The following is a 20,218-nucleotide window of genomic DNA, read 5'->3' on the forward strand; positions in this document are numbered from 1 at the left end:
TATCTTATCACGTATGTACATGGACAATTAAAATTGAAATAATATTTACATCCACTGAATATTTTCTCCTTTATTTCTTAAGAAATATCAATCAGTAAAGATTGCAAAGCATATCACCTGTATAGATTTCTTGAGCAGTGGCTCTTCCATCATTGAAACATACACTGACCGTACATATCATTAATACAATATTGAATCTACAGTACCGACCGGACACAACCTAACACCAGAGCGAACCCAAAGCGAACCCCGGGTTCGCTTCCTGGGTTCGCTCGGGGTCCGCTGCGGGTTCGCTTTCAGAAAATTTGGGACCGCTCTGGGTGCGCTTCGGGTTCGCTCGGGGTCAGCTCTGGGTCCGCTAGAGCGAACCCGGCGTTCGCTTTCTGGGTTCGCTTTACGCACTCATGCGTGAAGCGGACCCCGCTTTAATCTTGCCGCCAGTAAGCCCCGCCCCTTGTATATTCCAAATATAGTAGTGAAATCGATCATCACTGTTTTTATGGCGATCGAAATATGTACATGCAAGTGACAATATGGAGAACGTTGATAATTTTTCAAGAATTCCACCGTACATTCGACGTAGAATTATCATTTTATTTTCTTAACTTACAAGCTAAGTATATCTCGAAAGAAAAAAAAAGAAAAGGTGTTAAATTTATTTTCAATATATCGGATGGAGTGAAATTGATAAGAGTATCTTAATAAAAAAAGCTTTCAAATTCATTTTTTTATATTATTCATGCGTTTTTAAATAAGTTGGAACTTCCAATTGTAATTGCAATTGCTAAATCGTAATTGAAATGTTTGAAAGACAAACAACTGAATTACGATCTTATCTATAAAATAGCTGTGACATACTGTACACGTAAAATGCTAAGTTTTCATATTTAGCAGTTTATATTTAAGCTAGGTTGTCGTCCATTACATGTATATGTAGGTCGTAATAATCACTAAAAATTCTCATACAGTGTAACTTGAGTTTCGTTATAATACAGATCATTTATAATTTACTTCCATGCTATAAATCATTGTTTTATAAGGCGAGTTTAACTGAAGACCTATAAAAAAAAAACAACAACAACAACAATCAAAAAAAACCAAAACAAACAAACAAAAACTAATAACTGGTCCACTGATAAGAATATATTATTTTTTTTTGTTTTCAAATACATGTAAATGATCACTTGAATAGTTTGTGTTCCTTACTGGTTCATGAACCCCCCCCCCCCCAATCGCCCCACTACGTACATGTACATACTGGAGCGGCATGTTAACAAACAATTTAAAAAAACCCACCGCAATTGCTCTTAATACCCGCAATATTTTCGAAACAGGTGGATGATTACCGATACGTGATGACCTTGGCTTCACTTTGAAACTACAATTATTAAAGTGTTGAAATTAAATAATTATGACAATTACAAAGTACAAATACAGGTACCTATGTAATGAAAAAATATATGTATGAAGGTATCTTTGCAAGTTCAATTTACTAATGTTGGAATTACGTGTACTTTTCATGCACAAGTACAAAACGTACCCGTCTAGTATATTTTTTATGTTCATATAAAGTATTTCGAAAATTACATGTAGTACTTGTAAGAGGTTCATGAACATGTAAAACCTGTATAATTATATATATCGACGCGAAGGAAAGTGATAAGCATTTTTTTTTTTGACTGACTTGCAAGTAGTTACAAAAATTCAAGAACATACAATGTAAGGTCTACATGTAGGATAATTAAAATTGACAAAATAATTTTTCCCTGTATACATGTATTTAAATCAAGCTATTTATCAAATTTTGGTAAAAGATTAATTAAAAAAAATATCATAGTAGCTAAATGAGATTTTCTTTCTCCAATTTACGTATTGACATAATGCACACTTATCCTGTACAGTGTACATTTAATTTTTTTTCATGATCAATTATTAAGATCGATAATTTTGAAGTTGATCTGGATAAATTAAAACGTGCATGTAAATTGAAATAATTAATAATTAATAAAAAATAATTAAATTAAAGTTCTTATACTGTATCTTGAGATAACAAAATTCTATAATTTATCGAAGACCATTTTTTTCTTTGTTTTTTAAGTAACATATGTTATAACCATTATTAGCTTCTTTTTTTCTATTATAAATTAAAGTACTTATTGTCTGAAAAGTTGACGCAATGTATATTTATATATTAATGGATTATAAAAATATAAAGAAAATAAATTTTTACCTATACATGTAATATGCTACCTGGATAATAAAAATATATAATGTATCAATAGATTTTAAAAATAAGAAATAATGAAAATAGATGTGTAAATATTGCATGTTGTCTGGAGAATTAGAGTATATAAATGTAAAATCATGTTTAAAAATCATATTAATAATATTTTTACACTGTATATTCACACGCTTTGTTTGTACATGTTTAGATTATAAACTGGCATGTTGACTGGTCGATGCGCTGATGGTCAACACATTTTATCACTTATCCTGATTGACAGACCTGTTCAGCATGTTGATTGGTCGAAGCGCTGATGAATTAATCGATAATCCTGATTGACAGCTCTGTTACGCAATACCGAACGCGCGTTCGCTTTCTGGGACCGCTACTGAATTTGGGGTTCGCTTTCAGCGTTCGCTCTGGGTCCGCTCTGGGTTCGCTGCGGGTTCGCTATGGGTGCGCTCCGGGTTCGCTCGGGGTCAGCACTAGCGGACCTCAAGCGAACCCGAAGCGAACCCGGGGTGCGCTCTGGGTTCGCTTTCTGTTAGGTTGTGTCTGGTCGGTACTGTACTTCATCGTACTTTAGATGATTATTTGTACAGATATAAATATAAACAATGAAATGTCTTTCTTTCTTTACTAAAATTAAAATTTACATTGAAGCTACTGCAGAAAAAAATTACATAATATGTCACATTTAACTAATCATAATATATTCTGTTAGTCCTGAATTAAAAAAGGGATAAAATTCGTCAAAAAGCAACATACAAACCAAATTTGATTGATTGAACTGAATAAACTAAGGTCTACTCTTTTATCCAAAATTTTAAATTTGTTCACTCTGGCTATAGCTCTTTCTACATGAACTCGATGAGTAGCCACTTTCTCTGTCATTTTACATCTGATGGTTTCATCTGACCAGAAGTAGGAGCAAAAGGTGGACAATTAGACTGTAAACCCAATTTTTCTATATCTTTTTCAATTCTAAACCCTTATCAGCCATTACTCCATCCCCCTCATTGATTTTACCAGCAGTAAATTTAAAAATCCACTTTGAATTGTGATATCATTATCTGACACTGAACCAGTGAATAACATTGAAGCAAAAATGATAGATCCTCTAGGATCAATACCAACAAGCCCTTTCAACGTTGTACTAGATTTATAATCTGAGTAACACTGGCTTTGCTTACTTAAAGAACTATGTCTCTGAATTTTCAACTCAGTGTCATCAATAATGACAAGTGTATTTGGAAATTCTTCTTTAAATTTTGGGGGCATGTTTTGAATGATAACTTCCCTATTTGGCCAAATGGGTACAGAACCGAAACGATAAAACAAGAAATTTATCCATTTAGTAAAGACAGTGCTGCAGTCCTGAGGTGGAATTCCAAAGAGTCGTGATATGTGTTTAAAGTCAAAGTTTTGTCTTAATTTTATTAGAATCAGTAAAAATTGATCTTTAAGTGGAACATTTTTCAAGCTACTTGAATATTGAAATGGTTCATCAACAGGGCATAAAAATTCAAAAATAACATTAAAAACCCGGGCAGGAAAACCAGTATAATACTTGAACTCATCTGTTTTGTTATTGCATTTGAGATTATGACATCTTATATATGACTGACTCTGCACCTTTTCTTCAAGATCTCTGTTCTTCCTAATAAGGTCTCTTTTATCATTTAAGAGAGAAGCAACTTTCTCGTTTAGCTCTCTATTCTCTGCTACAAGTGCCAAAAATTCCAAACTGTTGGTCTCTGAAAATAGAAAGTTAAAAGCATGAAGTATATTTTCAAGCAATATATTTATTTTTAGGCACCTTTAATCAAACCCCTATTTGAACCTAGACCAGAGGGGGCAGATGTCTGTGGAAACACTGAGTTTCCGAAGCCCTATTCCAACTTGAATTATGACACCATCAGAAGCAATGATCATTGGAAAGACCTAGCAATTTCCCAAGAAAGAGCGATGGAGATTGAAAAGGAAACAAGAGGACAGACAGCAAGTCCAGCATGGTTTACCCAAAGAGAGGAAGAATTACGGCGTCAAATTTTGGTCTGATTATGAACAGGAAAAAAGAAATAACTGATGCATTTCTAAAAAACACCTTTGATAAAAAATCCTTCACATCAGCTCCAACTTCATATGGACAAGCAAATGAAAAAACAGCTAAACAAATGTATATAAAAAGCTCAGGGAATCATAAACATGATATCGGATTGGTCATAAATCCACTTTTTCCTTTTTTGGGTGCAACACCGAATGCAAAGTTTTGTGAGAATTCTATAACAGGTATTGTTGAAATCAAATGCCCATATTCAGTGAGAGATATGAGCATGGATGAGGCTTGTGAAAAGCAAGATTTTTTTTCTTGAAAAATCACGTTCAAAATACACCCTCGAAAGAAATCATTGTCATTGGTATCAAATGCAAGGTCAGCTTATGATCACTGGTGCTCCATTCTGTGACTTTATTACTTTTACAAGACAAGAATTAAATATTGAACGAATTCACCCATGTATAGATACAATGAATATGTTGTTAAAGAAAATGAGTGATGTTTATGTCAATAATGTAAAGCCTTACTTTGAATCTAAGAATCAAGATTAATATTGTTACCTTGAAATCCAACAGAACTTTGCTGGGTATCACTGTCACAGGTAGTTGTTTCAATGTCTACGTTTACATCATTTTCAGACAAAGTGTACTCTGCATCCTCTTGATGATTACTATCAGCTGAAACCCTGTGATAAAATTGAATTTAAATAATTAATCTATTTATTTACCAAGGCCTATCTGTTTGATCAAAATAATCAATATTTTGATAATGTTCAAGATTTTGTCTGTAGACTGATGATTCTTATTACTTTTACATGAAATATAAAGTTTAACATACCTTAACACTCTTGCTTTTTTCTCTGACACTAGTGTGGTAATTCTGTGTGATGCAAGTCATCGTTCCGGTGCTGGATGGCTTGGCGTAGTAGTATTATCATGGGGTAATGCTAATATAGGGTCTGGGAATTTTTCAGATGGTTCACCATTAATGAAATGCTGCACATTATTATGAAATATTTATAGGGTATTATAGCTGATTGCACATTACTGATAAAGGTAAAATTTAAAAATGAATTGATAATTAGAAATAAATTGATTTAAATTTAACAGACATAAACCAATGCTTTATACCATCTTCACTGATTTACTCCTATAATGTGATAAACTCTATAAATGTACTAACAGAATAGTAATATTCAAACAAATCATGAAGTTTGGGTAATCCAAGCTGATCTTAATGAATTACCTTGGTACACACATAAAAGTGTTTTGATTTATTTCTATCTCGAAGAACTTCCTCGTTCAGTTGATAGGCCGGTCTGCCACACATGCGTATCCACCGTTTACATTTCTCAAGATTAGTCGCAGGTTTGGGGAAAGGAATGAATTTAATCCCACCAGTTAATCTCTCAGGATATCTACTATCTGTGTTGCATGTGATATAGTTGTAAGCGTATATAGTGTTATTAAAAATTCTTCTTCTGATGATGACGTCGGGGTAGAATGCCTTGGATCGATTGTTGTGGTGTCTGGACTATAAAGAGGGGAGAGAGGGATGCCGGGTGGGTGATACTGTGAACGTCTTCGTGCCCTGATGAATATATTTATTGTTACAGATACTGCATCTATAACAATAAAAAAGATTAGGGCAATGAAAATCCAATCTGTAAAAAAAAAATATATATATTTTTTAAAAATCAATGAGGATTAAATAGTCACCCTGTATAAACATATATAATACCATGCATGCTTCTTTTCAGTTTTTTTTTTTTCTTTCAGATTTTAAACTATCATTGTCAGAATTATTTAATGCTACCTGTTGAATCAACGATAATATTCACATTTATTTTAAAATAAAATTATCTTCTAATTTTATTAAAAAAATTGAAATATATTACCGTTGATAACTCTAACTCTTAACAAAGAAACCAATTTAGAAATGAAAGGAAGAAATTACCTTCAATTAATGATGAATCTACAGAATGTTGATGTGGCGTATTTGTAGATGGAGTATATGTAAGTGACGTGAAGATGTCCTGGGTTAATGGATTCGTCGATGAAGTTTTTGTAGGTCCTTTTGGTGTAGATGGAAATGTAGATGGAGATGTTTTTGGCGAATGCTTAGATGGTGTTTTGACGAAAGCGTCGGTCGTAGGAAACAAAGTTGGGTTATCTGTAAAAATAAAAATAACATACTTTTGTCAACATTTTTTTATTTTAATTGTAAATATAACAAACTTAACAATTTTTTTTTTCAAGTTTCTTTGTATGAAATTTTTCATGCAATCTTTATATTTACATTTGATTAAAATTAGATTGTGCTCTTCTTTTATTTACAATCATTCGGTGTATCAATACAATTTAAAGTTTCTCTGTATGGATCTTTCATGTAATCTTGTTGAGCTTGTTCAGAACCGAATTTACAAAATGAATTTAATTTCCGATTTTTTTTTTTTTTTTTTTTTTTTTTTTTTTGGAGGAGGGGGGGGGGGGGGGGGTGGTTGTTGTAAAAACACTAAAGTTATCTAGGGTATTATCTTACATTGAAAATATTTGTATTCACTGTCATTGCAGTCACAGTAACAGATACTTTTATAGTTATCTGCCCTTGTTTCTGGTTTATTTGATTTTAACTTTCACTTTCAATGTAAACACGCTTTAAGACTGTTTAGGATTGTTTGATAAAGAAATGATTTAAAAAATTGATTAATAATTTAATATACAAAATGAAAAGGACAGGAGTACTTTGGAGTTGATTATTTGTGAGGGTATATATAAGCGGTCATCTAAAACTATATCGCGTAAGGACAACCACCCATGCAAATTTAATTGCTTCAGCCCCACTACCCATAAAAAAAATATATGAAGTGCCTTCCAGCCCCCCGCCCCCCATACATTTTTTCCTGGATAGCCCTAAAGAGAATTGTGTAAAAACAACCAAATAAGAACTGGGTACATTCTTCAAAAACATTCTGTGAAAGGATTACCAAAAATGTTCACATTAGATTTACAAAAAATGTTTCAAAGTCTGCAAGAGCAAAAGAAATTATAGGTAACTAAACATATTGATTTTTTTCATGAACAAGAGTGTTCACATAACTGCACAAACAGGATGCATTTGAGAACTGCGTCTTCATTGTACAATGTTAATGTTAGACTTGAGCATTATGTATGAGCATGATATTTTGCAAATCAAGTTACTGAGTTTATGAAATATCAGATCTCTTAGTTGGACGAGTCAGTTGTATCTGACACAGTTAAAACTAAATACAAGTCCATAGGACATGAATGTTGCACGCAAGGTTCATTAATATCAAGTAAATGAAATAGTTTTGTTTTTGAAAGTGCACTTACCAGAAATTTAAGAAAAGCAAGGTTATCAGAGAAGTTGGTCAAAGAAATTTTGTGCACTTGAAAGCTTTTACCCATACATATTGGGAAATGGGGTTTGAAAGAAATAAATTGATATCTTTCTTTTAAATAGAGCTGAATTCATAAAGAGATAAAAAGGTCAGGAAAACTGAGGGATGGAAGACAGGCTGGACCAAATACAATATGGCCTGAAAAATTTAGTCCATTTTTGATTTCTTTGCAGGGTTGATCTTTTGTCTGAAAAATTGAAGAAATTATGAATGAACATTAAAGTACCATGATAATACTTATGAAATTTTGTCAAAATATATTCCTTTAAGAGCTTCTTTAAAACTAGATTAAAATTAGAATGTTTAAGTTTTTTATAATGATAAGTCTGGAAGGCCAACATTTTTTTTTTTACTTATAGGTTTACAAACCCCCTGCTGAAGTTTTTGAATTTGCAGAAAAAAAAAATAAAATTGACAAAAATGGGATTCTTTTTCTTTGCGATGTTGAATTTGAGTTGGGATTGAGATTTCAAATTTACGAACTCGTACTTCCGATTAAAGATAAATATGGTGGGTAAATTGAGTAGATCTGTAGGGTGTATAGCAGCATCACAGCTTGGTGTAGGGTAAAAATTATTAATAGGAGTGCCATTCAAAATGTTTCACCTGTTCAGAGGACAAATAAAATGCTGAAGACTTTGTTGCACAATGACATGTTGGTGAGATAATTACATATCCTTATTCAAAGTATAGATAATTATATATCCGTATTCAGAAGTATCTGCATGTAAATAAATTTCCTTCGACAGGTTAAAAACTCCCATACTAAAATAAAGTACAAAAAAGTATACTTTAATGCTACTTTTATGCTATATAAATTTGTGCTTTTTAGAAAAAGGTCAGAAAAAGTATACTTTTTTGTACTGGGCCAGATAGCCTCTAAAACCTGATGACATATTTTTGTACTTTATTTGGACTTAGTTTTTTTCCATAGTACTTTTTTGTACTTTTTAGGACTTAGTTTTTTTCCACTGTACTTTGTCTGTAGCTAATTTGGACTTTTTTCACTGTACTAAAAATGTACTTCTCCGGGACTTAAACTTTTTTGGAGAAATAATTAAAATAAGGGTGTACTTTTTTTGTACCTAATATGGACTTAGTCTTTTTTCACTCTACTAAATATTATTTTTCTGGGAACTTTAAATTTCTTCTAAACCAACTCATTTTTTCCTCACATTAAACAGAATCTGAAGAACAAAGTATTGATGTTTTAAACATACAAAACTTCAGTATTTTTATTATGAAAGAAAAACAAAACAAATATAGATTCCATACAGATATATTAGTGTATTTTGATTGATGTAACATTACAATAAAATAATACATTACCCTCAAAGATATCAATGAATATTTAGTTATTGAAAATTAAACTGAGAAATTCACATTATCAATGTAAACATGGTTAAAGCATGGTCAAACAGTATCAAACATAGTTGATGTATCATACAGTACTAGTCACTTGTATCCTAAGACAATTTTCACTGGCTTACTGGTTGGTAGATGCAGTCCTTCTGAATTCAGTTACTCTTTCTCCACTTTATTTGGGATTACCGACACAAAACACAGTCTGTCACTAACTGTAACGCAAACACAAACATCGGTTATGTCTTTTACATTAATTGCTGTAAGCTGTCCTGAGCTTGGTTTCAATGTAACCATGTGTCTGTGAAAAGTGCTGCGAGGGACATGGTCTTGCACTTCAGCTGATCTTTCCATTACCCTCACCAAGGCGTAGAAGGACGGTCCACAACACTTCTCATTACAGTCTGATGAACAGAGTGTTGTAAGTTTCACAAAACAATGCACTCGTCCAAAACCATGTCCATTAAAGTGAATCACAGAATTGTCCCTTCTGAAAGTGGACTTGTACTCAACACAATGTACAATCTGCTGATGAGCATAGAGTCGTTTAAAAAACATAACTGAATGCACATTTCCACACACTAGAAAAATTGCATGTTGCTCTTCTGTTGTCAAAGGCCGAGAATGGTATGCCCCAACAACAAACACCTTATCACATATTCTGTCACGTGTTGATTGATGCTTCCTGTCCATCATTTTTTGGAATAACTCCTGCTCGCAGCTTCCATAAGGTAAAACTTGGGCCATCTTTGGGAGACTTTGGTGAACACACACTGCAAACGCAATTTGTTGTTCAATTCGCTGAGTTCCATGAAAAAGTCGTCTTAGTTGTCCATTGAAGTCCTCGAAATAAAAACATGATGAAGACCAGAGGGGACCCAGGTCAAGAACTCTGTCCGTCAAATGGAGGAGAAGATGAATGTTGGAGGTTGAATATCTGTCTCCATACAGGGCTGGAATGTTTAAAACAAATTCCAAGAGCATTCTTTTCTTTTGGACTGAAGAATGTCATCAGTGGTGATTTTCTCCTGAAGAAGAATGTATGTGGCATACACCAGGAGTGAGAAATGGTGAAACTGGTCCTTGGGCAGAATACCAAAAAGACATGGCAAGCTGTAGAACAGGAGAAAGTTTTTCAGCTCTGCAGCCTTAAAGTGAGAAATTTCACTCAAGGATCTTAGTAATCTCGCTAGTTTTATTGATAATAAGCGCTGGTCCACTTCTGTGACTCTTGATGAAATACTGTAAATGTCTCGTTTGTGAGATTTGTCGAACCACAATGTTGCAAGCATTTTAACCACTCCAAGCAGAATACAATGCATGTAATCTATAGCAATTCCTCGAATATTGTCGAAGAACGGTAGGTATGAAAACCATGTAAGTCCCTTAACACCTTGAATTGTCCCTTTGCTTCGTTCTGCTTCTTCTCCATTTCGCACATGAGTATTGTTGCTTCTTAGATCATGGTGACCACTTGGACTATCCATATTAAACGGGTATGAGAGCGTGTGACCCCTCTCACTGGTTTGGACATATTTTCCTGGAGCATAGCAATATGGACAGCCAAAAAATCCATTGAATTGAACCATGTTCTGAAACAGGCATCTTGCTGGCGAGTCAAACACTCCATTCAATAGAATTCCTCTGATCAGCTGACCATTTACATCAAATCCTAAAATAAATCAAAAATAAAATGTATACTGGTTTCATTTGCTATATCTTGTGGACATCATAGTTTAAAGACTGATATTTTTCTACTAATTTTTATATAATGTTTTATAGTTTTTGATTTTATGAAAAAATAATGCCTGAGATTATCTCAAATGTCACAACTTCGAGCAAAAATTGGCTTAGACAGTCAAGTCATATCCTGGTTCATAATTACCAAATATTTAATTCAAAAAATGCTTTATAAATTATAATTTAGCTTGTTGTCTGGATCATATGGACACAGACAATCAGACAAATAGCCACAATGTAATGAAGTTACATTACTGACATACCTGAACTGTAAATTTCATGAAGACTCTCAGCAAAAGGTTTAAGAAATGTGCAGAAATCAGGTTTGGAATAACCAAACCATAACCTTGCAAATATTCGGTTGGTCCTGGAAAATCTGGAAGAATACAGTGAATAAAAGTCCCTGGTAAAGGTCAGAAAATAAAAAAAAGAATTCATTACATAAGAAATTATAATATTACAAAAGAAATTATAATATTACAAATTCTAGCATTTATATTTATGAATTACTAAACAAAAATCCTTATTATAATATAAACAAGGGGCCCAAGGGCCTTAACGGTCACCTGACTATCATACAACAATTTAGAGGATCCATAGAGTATAAAATGAACTGAAAGGTGAAGCTTTGTTGCCCGAAAGCAAGAAAAATAGGGTGATCAGGATCAACAAAATAATTAGTCTAGTTTTCATTAACACTTCATAAATTAGGTTCTAAGCTGTTCCCCATTTATCACGCTCACCAAACAGTATATAAACAACCTATCAGTGCTTTTGTACTCTTTTAACTCCTTGTTGATAACTCTTACATTGGCCTCTCTTGGTCTTTGATAAACATTTAATAAGACAAGTTTTTTTTGTCTCATTTTTATTTATCTATTACTTTCAAGCCTACGTGATCATTAAAACTATAAAAGTCCTTTTTGTATTATACAATAAAAATTCTTGCATAATTCTCTTATTCTCTTTCCCTTTCAAGTACATTATTTACAGTGATTAATTATCACAAGTAAATCGCAAAGGGGAATAACTCCTCGCAGTAGAATACAAATTAAGAGCCCTGGCCTGGACCAGAACATTTGACCAAATGGTCCTGATGTTCGAAATCTGGTAAAAATACCCTTCCTTATTAAAACTTTTACTCTTTTTGCCTCTGATATGCTCAGGAGCATAACATCAGAACCTCTGATCCAGGGGTCATGAATTTCACAATTTTGGAAGAGGCATTCTTGCTTATCATAACCATGTATTTGTTTAAATAATACCCAGGAGAAGATAAGATTTTCAAAGAAATAATGCACTTTCACTATATGATCTATATAGCCCCGCCCTAGCACCAGAACCCCTGACCATGGGGTCATGAATTTCACAATTTTGGTAGAGTCACCTTTGCTTATCATAACTATGTATTCAATTTGTTTCAATAATACTCAGGAGTAGAGAAGAAGATTTTCAAAGAAATAATGCACTTTCACTATATGATCTATATAGCCCAGCCCTAGCACCAGAACCCCTGACCCTGGGGTCATGAATTTCACAATTTTGGTAGAGTCACCCTTGCTTATCATAAGACTTTCAAAGAAATAATGCACTTTCACTATATGATCTATATAGCCCCGCCCTAGCACCAGAACCCCTGACCCTGGGGCTATGGATTTCACAATTTTGGTAGAGTCACCCTTGCTTATCATAACTATGTATTCAATTTGTTTCAATAATACCCAGGAGTAGAGGAGAAGATTTTCAAAGAAATAATGCACTTTCACTATATGATCTATATAGCCCCGCCCTAGCACCAGAACCCCTGACCCTGGGGCTATGGATTTCACAATTTTGGTAGAGTCACCCTTGCTTATCATAACTATGTATTCAATTTGTTTCAATAATACCCAGGAGAAGAGAAGAAGACTTTCAAAGAAATAATGCACTTTCACTATATGATCTATATAGCCCCGCCCTAGCTCCAGAACCCCTGACCCTGGGGCTATGGATTTCACAATTTTGATAGAGTCACCCTTGCTTATCATAACTATGTATTCAATTTGTTTCAATAATACGCAGGAGTAGAGAAGATTTTCAAAGAAATAATGCACTTTCACTATATGATATATATAGCCCCACCCTAGCACCAGAACCCCTGACCCTGGGGTCATGAATTTCACAATTTTGGTAGAGTCACCCTTGCTTATCATAACTATGTATTCAATTTGTTTCAATAATACCCAGGAGTAAAGAAGAAGATTTTCAAAGAAATAATGCACTTTCACTATATGATCTATATAGCCCAGCCCTAGCACCAGAACCCCTGACAATTTTGGTAGAGGGCTCAATGCTTATTACAATCATGCCAACAGTTTGACTGCTTGATATCCAGGAGTAAAGAAGAAGATTTTTAAAGATTGCATTAATTTTTATGGTTTTGGCCCCACCCCTCAGGCCCCAGGCTGGCAGGGACCATGAAATTCACAATTTTTGTTCCCCATCACCCATAGATGCTATATCCCAAAATTGGTTGAAATTGGTTTGCTGGTTCCAGAGAAGAAGCTGAAAATGTTCAAAAGTTTACGACCGACGAACGACGACTGACGAAAAGAGATAGCAAAAAGTCACCTGAGTGACTCAGGTGACCTAATAAATATTGTCTTGGTTACTATTTTACCACTCATTTACATAAATGAACCATAAAAAAGAGCAAATACCTACCTTAGGTGTGGTGGAAGCTCGTTAATGATGAAGTACACAGGCCAGATGCTGAATGATGAGGAGTGAAACAGGGAGACACCATCAGTATTTATCTGCAAGGAAATGTGGAGCTTTCCTTCATCCTTTGTGCTGCCATGGAAAAAAGCCATTATTGTCAAACCTCTCTTTGTACAACTGGCCATCCATGATGTCTGTTATTTCTCCATCTATTCGCTGATGTTTTCTTTTCTGCTCTAAAATTGCTTGTGCTAATGTTCCATCTAAAAAAACAAGAAATTCATAGTATTTAAATTTCATCAGGCAACAACATAAATACTTCTTCCACTCCACTATTTTGATAAAAAGTGAAAAAAACATTTCATTAAGTGATAAGAAAAATCTTCAAATTTTGTTTTTATTAGGATAAATATACTTATGAAATTGATTGACAGAATGATGTATTGTGTGTACAAATAAAGTTGATGCTTTATAATCATACTATACCTGCAAATAATGATGACAGTTGCAAGATGATTGGAATGACCAGGAAGTAGGAACTTGAATTCTTCTTAGTGGGATGATGACAGATGGGACAGGAGTTCTGCTGCACCTCGCCGTGTTATGTGAAACATTTTTCACAATAAAAATGAAACTGGAGTGGTGACTCCAGGTTCCGGAAAAAGTCTTTGAAAGTCTTGAAGTTTGTCTCGCATAAGTTGGGTGTAAGGCAATGAACCTCAATCAGTACAAGAAGATCGGCTAATGCTTCTCCAGTGAGGGCATGTCTCATTGCAAAGGAAATGAGAAGAATCATACTGGCAGCCAATGTTATCTTTGCTCCAGGGTACAAAGGCTGGTTAGCACCAGATGAATAACCTAAAAATGTAACAATAAATCTACTGTAAATTGCTTTGTTTTTTTTTCTTCTAAATATGAGGAGAAGGAAGAATAGGCCAATGGGTTACAAACTGCTCATCTAAGAAACTATGGCCATTCTTGTTTTTCACAAACAGAGTCCTTTTTCTATATAATCCTATGTAAAACTTCATCATCTATTGATGGTGGAGTTGGGGGTGGGGGTGGCGATCATAATTTGAACAAACTTGAATCTACACTTAAATTTTTATCTCGGAATGCTTCCATATAAAAATGTCTGATCATGGCTTTGCTGTTAACAAGAAGATTTTTTAACATTTCTCCTATATACATTTAAAACATTTTTTGCCCTTAGTGGTCCCATCCTAACCAATAATCATGAATCTATTAAGTTTTCGCTTATAATTTTCTTATTTTTCTCACTTTTATTCAGTTCTAACAATAAGTAAAAACTCAGGACCATAATAAACTTGTTTTAATCCATCTTTAAACATTATAGGCAATGCAAATATGTTATTGGTAAATAAACAAATTGAAAACTGTAATCAAATTGTTGTTTTAATTGTTTGTTTTTGTTTTTTAAGTAGAGATGAAAGCCAGTGAAAGGCCTCTTCTTTGGTGTGATATATAAATACAGTATTAATTAGTTTATGGTGGGGCAAGCAAGAATTCAGGTGGGGCAATGTGAATTTTGACCATGCCTAAAAAAAATCTATATAGAAGCCCCTGAATCATTACACTCATATCAGACATTTAACAATTTTCTTTAAATAAGAAATTTCCTCTGTCATATAAAGGGACAAATTTAAGCCATTTCAACTGCAGAGTTGGAAAAATCACTCTGTTTTCATGTTCTATATGTTCATCAATGTTCGTGGGGATCAATGTTCACTGATTTTGTGAATCACCCTTATCCACAAATTTACATCCCCACAAACAATTACTGAGTCAACATATTATACTTTGAATCTTCTGTATATACGACTTACCCATGAAAGTAGGTCACTACAAATTGATAATATTTCGCTTTTCAACATACATTGATGACCCCCACACATTAAAAATGATTCTACAGTTGATGACTCCACAAAAACTAATCAGATTTTAATAGGATCAGATTACAGGTAAAACACACATGGGCAAGGTCATTATCGATCATAATCTAAATTGACTTTTGGTGGTGCGGGATTCGTTATCAAATAAGAAAAAAAAAGTTTGATTTTTTTTTTTCAAGTTTATCGTGTTTATATACATCTCGACTTCTGGGTATGAATCAGTTTATATGTATATACAGCAATACCAGCCAGTTTATAAAGAGGTGACTGGAAACAAAGAATGTTGTGAAAGAATATTTCAATGTTCAATAAAAGAGTTTCATGTACCTTCATTGCTATCTGCATTTTGGTTTTCATCAACATCGTCATCTTCAAAGTCTGCATCCGCCATGTCCAAGTGATCGGTAGGTGGATCTGACAAAGCAGGGTCCTCCACGTGGTTTGGCCATACCTATGATGTAAATTGTTATTTGATAAAACATAGGAACATGATATTTACGCATAACATTGAGAAATGATCGCAACTTTGTTCTTTTACATAAAAATATAAATATCTCCATACAACACTTGTATTACATGCGTAAACATTAATATTCCTTTCTTATTACGAAAATATGGTTTTAATTGGGCTTATCACTTTAATTTTTTTCTTTATTTCTTGAAAAATTATGCATACCGAGTTCATAACTCTCTTGTGAGAGTCTTCGATCTCCGAAGAGGAGCGAGTCATTTCATCATCTGTCTCATCCGATTGCGGCATTGTTTGTTCGGTTGGACTGCTTCTACCAGTGTCATATACTTGACGCATACGCCATAAGGAAACTCTAGGAACCTCTACAGAGTTGTCTGCGGAATAGACTTTATATCTTCCACGTGTTCTCCCCGGGGTCTACCCACTAGTCCGAAGGTTCATTAGTCCGACGGCCTACTAGTCCGAAGGTTCATCAGTCCGACGGCCCACTAGTCCGAAGGTTCACTAGTCCGAAAGCCCGCAAGTCCGAAGGTTCACTAGTCCGATTAAAAAAAAGGTTAAGAACTTTTTGTTTACATATCATAGCAAGGAGCGATATATATTGCTTTAAAATTATATCCTTTTATGGAACATATATACGTTTGTTAATTATCAATATAGATATGATTACAGGTGAAGTTCGCCCAGTTATATATCGATATGTTAATTTTCTACTATTTTTTGTAGGTTTTCAGTTGTCGTTAACTCCGATTTGAATATACAGTGAACAATTTTCACACACGTTTTATTACACTTCAAGCGTATGCTTAAGCGAAAAAAAGACTAAAGCTTTCTAAAAGTGACCGGGAGTTACATAATCTTGTGCCCTTTACGCTATACCAACAAGAATTGTGTTGGAAAAAACCTAACTTTTGCGTTGTGCACATGAGAGCAGGAATGCTGCAATGAATTCCTCAAAGTCTTAATCACTATAGAATTTATAAATCTCATCTAATCAGATCATGGTATTGTAAGTCATATATTTTAGATTTTGGTCAAAACACGTCATGGATATTTGGGGAATAGACAAAGTCTCCACTGCATAATGAATGCACAGATTATCATAAATTTAAAATAGAATCTATTGAATTCTATCCTATTTCATTTTATGCAACATATTTCTTCATTTTCCCGCAGCATTAAATATCCCGAATTATTTTTTATTTGGAATTCTCCTTTCACTCATATAAAGTTTTGCTTTAATGATAATTTTACAAACTAGAGAACTCTAATTTGAATTGCAAACAAGTTCAGGACTTTTTTCTTAAATTTGGACACAAATCAACTTTTACATTTTGACATTTTTTTTTTCGAGGAGTGAAAGGCATTCATCCCAGTTGAACATGTATCTCTTTTATTAAAAAGTCATTGAGATAAATCGTACACGTAAGACTTAGTTATTTACAGCATTTAACTTTGCGATATAACGTTTTTCACCCCCTCTTAGCAAGATCTTATTCCAGAGGAGGATTCAGTTCCTTTCCCCGTTAGAGACTTTTTTTCCGTTTGTTTGTTCAACTTTTATATATGCTCTCAATTTAGTCCTCAAATAATGTTCTGGCTCTTAGTATAAGGACTGATTTAAAATGTTTCTCCAAAAATTCTACCCCCAACCCCCAACCCCACCCCCAATTTTCCACTAAATAGGTTTAAGGATAAATAACACAAACTTTTTTCCAGAAATCAGCAAAATTTCTCATATACATTTATATTTAAATAGGTAGCCTGAAAAATGTTTATCCAGGTAAAATGGCAGAAATATGTATTAAGATTCTATCACGATATTAAAAATGTGTGCAAAATTTTGTATAGAATTTCATAGAAAAGGACAAAAAACCGCATATCTAAGCACCAAAGAAACTTACAACTTCTTAATACTTAAGGGATTTATTACTGATGTCATGAAATATGTGGAGATAACGAACAGTATTTCTTGGAATTTTTTTAGTATCCACATCTGATTTACACCCCTTCTCGAATATATTGTTGCACAGTACTCTTAAAGTCTCTCCTTCACTACTGTTAATATCTTAGTGAGGAGTAAAGAAAGAGGCTTTGTAGAACATTTACATGAACCCGCTATGTATGTTTGTAAGGATTTTTATGAAGTTTCGGAATCCATTATAGATATGGTAATTCAAATTCATTTTGGTTGTCGGGAATATTAAAAATATTCAAAACTGACATGATTTTGAAGAATTTCCTCCTTAGAAAGGGAGCTATGTGTAAAAGTTGGATTACCACTTCTAGAATTAAATCCTAATTCCTCTAAAATACAATTTATATAATGAACTGACTAACAAAGAAAATGTTGTTACCTGTTTTGTCAGCAGGGACCAGTACGTACTGGTCCTGTAATCTAATTATTTTTTCACTTCTGAATTATTGAATACAGAGGGATAGACGGTTTTCATACTGCCCCTCAATCGTTTAATGCGAGATTTTAACATAAGGTGAATTCACCATGCATCGGACACCCTCGCACTTCAACAAGATCTAGCGATATCACTATCCACCGAATATTATCAAAATGGAGCTTAACATGTAGAAATCACTATTGTTTACTTTTGTGGAGAAAATACTTTCAAATAAAGTGTTCAGTTAATTCATCTTGGCCTTTTTAAAATGTTAAGGATACTAAATTGATTACAAATGGAGTACTTAATAAAGATTTTTTTTTTCTTCTGAAAGGTCCGCTGGGTAGTGGAATCGGCTAACGCCCGAATAAAGAGGTGGAAGTACTTAGATAAGGTTCTCCCAACAAATCAAGTTCCTCATATCGGAGATTATATAAGAATCATTTGTGCCATTTCAAACAAGTTCCTTCCTCCACTTTCATCAGGTATAATTATATATATGTACTTTACATAGCTTATATGTAATACGTATTCTATACAACTTCATTTTGACTGCTGTAAAGAAATATATTTTGTCATTCGGTGATTATTTTTCAAATATATCATTCGTTGATTTCAGCTCATGATGACGATTTTGCTGTGGCAGCAAAAATGTTATACCTCAGCTGTCAAGTAAACACATTGAAAGAACGTGTCGAGAAAGAAAATCTACATAGCAGAAAAACAACAATGTGGACAGATGCATCTTCTGTTCAAGATTTTCCAAAGCTATCAGAGGAACAGCTTCGTGAAATAACATGTGGGACCTACCAACTCAAACTTTCAAAATTCTACATCCAGGAGCACCTAGAGGGAAATCAGGACATCCTTGTCCACAAAGAGGACCCCCACCTACTAAAGGTGAAAATGCAAAGTCGCCATGTTTCATCCAAGTCTCATGTCTTGTGGATATCTTACAATGCAGCAGAGGTATTTATAATTGTATTATTTGCATGGCAAATGTAAAAAAAAAATTAAATGTTCAAGCAACTAGAAAGCACTGTTGAATTATAAAATCAGTTCAATCTTTTTAAAATTTTGTCAACAAAAGTATTTAATTTCATATTCAGGTAACAGCGTGGTATTGTCTTTGCAAGACAGGCGCAAGAGTGGTCGGTGTGTGTGCACACGTTGCATCCATACTCTGGTATCTTGGATATGCCAGGCACATGCAGGGCATGGACAACATCGGTATAAGGGATTGGGCCGCCTATGTTGAAGATGCAGCCAACATTCCAGAGACGATAGACACTTCCGACAGCGATGACAGTATTTGCGAAGAATAAAAAGCATATACAGTTTCACTTCTGCATTTTTACTTATTTTCAAAGTCATATTTCCCTGAAATATTTTATATTTCACCTGTTCCTTCCAGGTGAGCGTTTCTGATCTATTTTTTTCTTTCTATCCGTCTGCCTATATAGTATATTTATAAACATATACATGCAATAATGTCTACTAATATTATCACATTGTCGACTTTTTCCCGAGAACCATAGGACGAAATAGATAAAAACTATGTGAAATTTTCCCGACGAAGTGTTGATTCAAGTTTCTCAAAAAATTAATGGTAACCCATTATTTTTTTTAATTGCCCAGTATGACACCCTATGTAAGTGTAAGTCGTTCCACTTCATTTTTATTCACCGTGCAGCTGTTTTAAAGAGTTTATGATTGGTAAAAAAAATATTGCTAAATAAAATGAAACAGCAGTGTTATTGGATTAAATTAATTATACGTAGGTATGCGAGAAATTTTAAGTTAATACATATTTACCCTCCTAGCTACTAGTGCACATGTATATAAGGGAGTAATGCATTACATGTCTCGTACAAATCTGCAGTGTATCGGCGTCATAGTATAGTTAATATATGCTTATAAGAAAAGTTAAG

At 33.8% G+C, this 20,218-nt stretch overlaps 2 protein-coding genes across 2 annotated transcripts; one reads left to right on the top strand and one right to left on the bottom strand.

Moving 5' to 3' along the window:
- Nucleotides 1-2,899: 2,899 nt before the first annotated feature.
- Nucleotides 2,900-9,813, bottom strand: LOC133198236 (uncharacterized). Its single transcript, XM_061334360.1, has 4 exons — nt 9,230-9,813; nt 5,121-5,162; nt 4,844-4,968; nt 2,900-3,981 (listed from the first exon to the last, which is right to left on the bottom strand). Exons 1-4 carry the CDS (start codon nt 9,811-9,813, stop codon nt 3,227-3,229), a joined length of 1,506 nt encoding a protein of 501 aa, XP_061190344.1. The 3' UTR covers nt 2,900-3,226.
- Nucleotides 9,814-17,662: 7,849 nt separating this feature from the next.
- On the top strand, nt 17,663-19,612 carry LOC133198237 (uncharacterized). The gene is made up of 4 exons (XM_061334361.1): nt 17,663-17,674; nt 18,622-18,772; nt 18,907-19,256; nt 19,397-19,612. The coding sequence occupies exons 1-4, from the start codon at nt 17,663-17,665 to the stop codon at nt 19,610-19,612; spliced, it is 729 nt and encodes a 242-aa protein (XP_061190345.1).
- Nucleotides 19,613-20,218: the final 606 nt, after the last annotated feature.

Source organism: Saccostrea echinata, unplaced genomic scaffold, assembly GCF_033153115.1.
Source record: "Saccostrea echinata isolate AGI-Se365-2 ecotype Australia unplaced genomic scaffold, CSIRO_AGI_Sech_v1 ptg000033l, whole genome shotgun sequence".
Taxonomy (NCBI): domain Eukaryota; kingdom Metazoa; phylum Mollusca; class Bivalvia; order Ostreida; family Ostreidae; genus Saccostrea; species Saccostrea echinata.

Coding starts and splice junctions, on each gene's coding strand:
- LOC133198236 (XM_061334360.1), bottom strand. CDS start 9,813: ATGGCCCAAGTTTTACCTTATGGAAGCTGCGAGCAGGAGTTATTCCAA. Junction 5,163..9,229: donor CCAAATAAAGTGGAGAAAGA/GTAACTGAATTC, acceptor TGCATCACACAG/AATTACCACACTAGTGTCAG. Junction 3,982..4,843: donor AAGTTCTGTTGGATTTCAAG/GTAACAATATTA, acceptor TTCTATTTTCAG/AGACCAACAGTTTGGAATTT.
- LOC133198237 (XM_061334361.1), top strand. Junction 18,773..18,906: donor CCTTCCTCCACTTTCATCAG/GTATAATTATAT, acceptor CGTTGATTTCAG/CTCATGATGACGATTTTGCT. Junction 19,257..19,396: donor TATCTTACAATGCAGCAGAG/GTATTTATAATT, acceptor TTTCATATTCAG/GTAACAGCGTGGTATTGTCT.